The 1881-nt window shown below is 36.7% G+C and overlaps 1 protein-coding gene across 1 annotated transcript; it reads right to left on the reverse strand.

The window, feature by feature from the left end:
• Positions 1–258: 258 nt before the first annotated feature.
• Positions 259–1457, reverse strand: LOC149532737 (F-box/kelch-repeat protein At1g80440-like). The gene has a single exon (XM_089804022.1). The coding sequence runs from the start codon at positions 1431–1433 to the stop codon at positions 390–392; it is 1044 nt and encodes a 347-aa protein (XP_089660148.1). The 5' UTR covers positions 1434–1457; the 3' UTR covers positions 259–389.
• Positions 1458–1881: the final 424 nt, after the last annotated feature.

Below are 1881 nucleotides of genomic sequence, written 5' to 3' on the forward strand. Positions count from 1 at the left end.
TGCATAATTTCCATTCTGGCATTTTCTCATCTTGATAATGGATCATGTAGTATGATCCACAACATTGATGCTCAAAAAAAAAAACACACAATCTAATCCAGAAACATTACTCTCGTACTAAATGGATTGTGGAAATCTGATTATGTTAAGCTCTTGTTTTGTTAACTGTAAACAGCATCTAATATAAAAATCAATTATGAGAGTCTCAACTTCAAACGTAAAAGGAAAGTTCTACTGGCGTCAAAAATATGCAACCCATACACCAATAAATTCGCAGCATACATTATTTTTCGAATACTTGACAGTTTCTGTAGCTTATAATTGTCTAGGAGGCATCTAGGAATGATTGGTCATATATTTCCCCGCCTCAGCATTTGGCTCAAAAAGAGTCAAAGATCCAGAGTAGCAGCACCATGTGTACTTAAACGCTCGGAGGCCGGCGGATTCTGAATGTCTATCCACTTGAATGCTCTTCCTGTCTCACTTGGAAGTGTGAGCATACAATAACCTAATGTATTGCCAGATTTCCTCACAAAGATTTTATTGCCAGCCGTTATAGCAAACACAACAAATCGGTCAGAATCCATTCCTGGAAGAGACCCTAAAACCTGCACCTTATTTTGGCAACAGTCATATTCAGTCAATCTCCCATCAGCTGAAAAATAATAAATGTTTCCAAATGCACTTACATAACGCCCTACGATGGATGTTTTTTCCATGTTGAAATTATTCTCCATGCTCTTCCAGCTTCTCGTGTAGGAATCAAAAACCTCAAAGCATTCAAAAGATTGAATTACATAAAACTTGCCGTCACTAAAAACACCTGTAGGGAAGAACCCCATATAGGAGTTCATGTCGGGGAGATCTTCCCACTTGTCCTCCTCCACATTGTAAACTGAAGCACTAGATATCGGATCACCAACCATGCCAGACCCTCTATCATAATAATACCTGCCAAACCCTCCAGCAACATAAATCAGTCCCCCATGCTCATCCGTTGCAGAGGCAAATCTATTCATCCATCTCGTCATTTTGGCACCCTGTTTCCATTTCAAACCAACAAAATCGTACAACCACACATGATTTCCAGTAGGGTCGAGAAGATGATCTGGGATCAAAACTAGCTTTTGTTTCACGAAATGGCAGCGAAAATCACCGTGGAATTCTATAGGAAGGGGCGGTAGGCTTTTGCATGAGTTCATCTCTGGGTCATATACAGCTACTCCTTTGAATTCGTCAAATAATTCCTTGATGAAACAAATCCGTTGCTCGGATATTTTCAATACTTTTCTTCTTTCATAGAAACTGGGGCTTTTCAAAGCCGCATTCCAGCTTTTGCAGACAGACCTGAGGTTGTGATGAGAATTCAACTCCACCCTCACCAAGCATTCGCGCCCAATTTCATCTGGAAGACGAGGAAACAAAAGCCCCATTGCAGAGAATGGTTTGAACCTGACACGGGATCTTTTCTATTTATAAGCATGGAGTTCAAATTATTATATTTTTTTCTGTCTACACAGTTTTTTCTTACATTATTAATAATTCATTAAAATCGGAAAGAAGGAAGAGGTTCGTTTTTTTATTAGTTAGAGAGTTTTAAATTTAATATTGAAGCTATTGTAAAACCATTTTTAAATCAGCATTCTAAAAAAAATTGATACAGATTTTTTTCCATTTATTCAGACAGTTTTTTATTAATTTAATATTGAAAGTATTGTTATACCGTTTTTAAATCAGCCTTGATTTTTTTAATATAGATTGTATAAAAAATGTAAATAAGTTTTAATGATTTCAAATAGTATTTAAACTAGTACTTGCATCTTTCGAAGGGTGTAGGAGTTCCGTCGATAGTTTTATATATGTCCACGTGGAAAGTTTTCT

Source organism: Cupressus sempervirens, chromosome 10 (genome assembly GCF_028749045.1).
Source record: "Cupressus sempervirens isolate cs-2001-9-10 chromosome 10, ASM2874904v1, whole genome shotgun sequence".
NCBI lineage: Eukaryota > Viridiplantae > Streptophyta > Pinopsida > Cupressales > Cupressaceae > Cupressus > Cupressus sempervirens.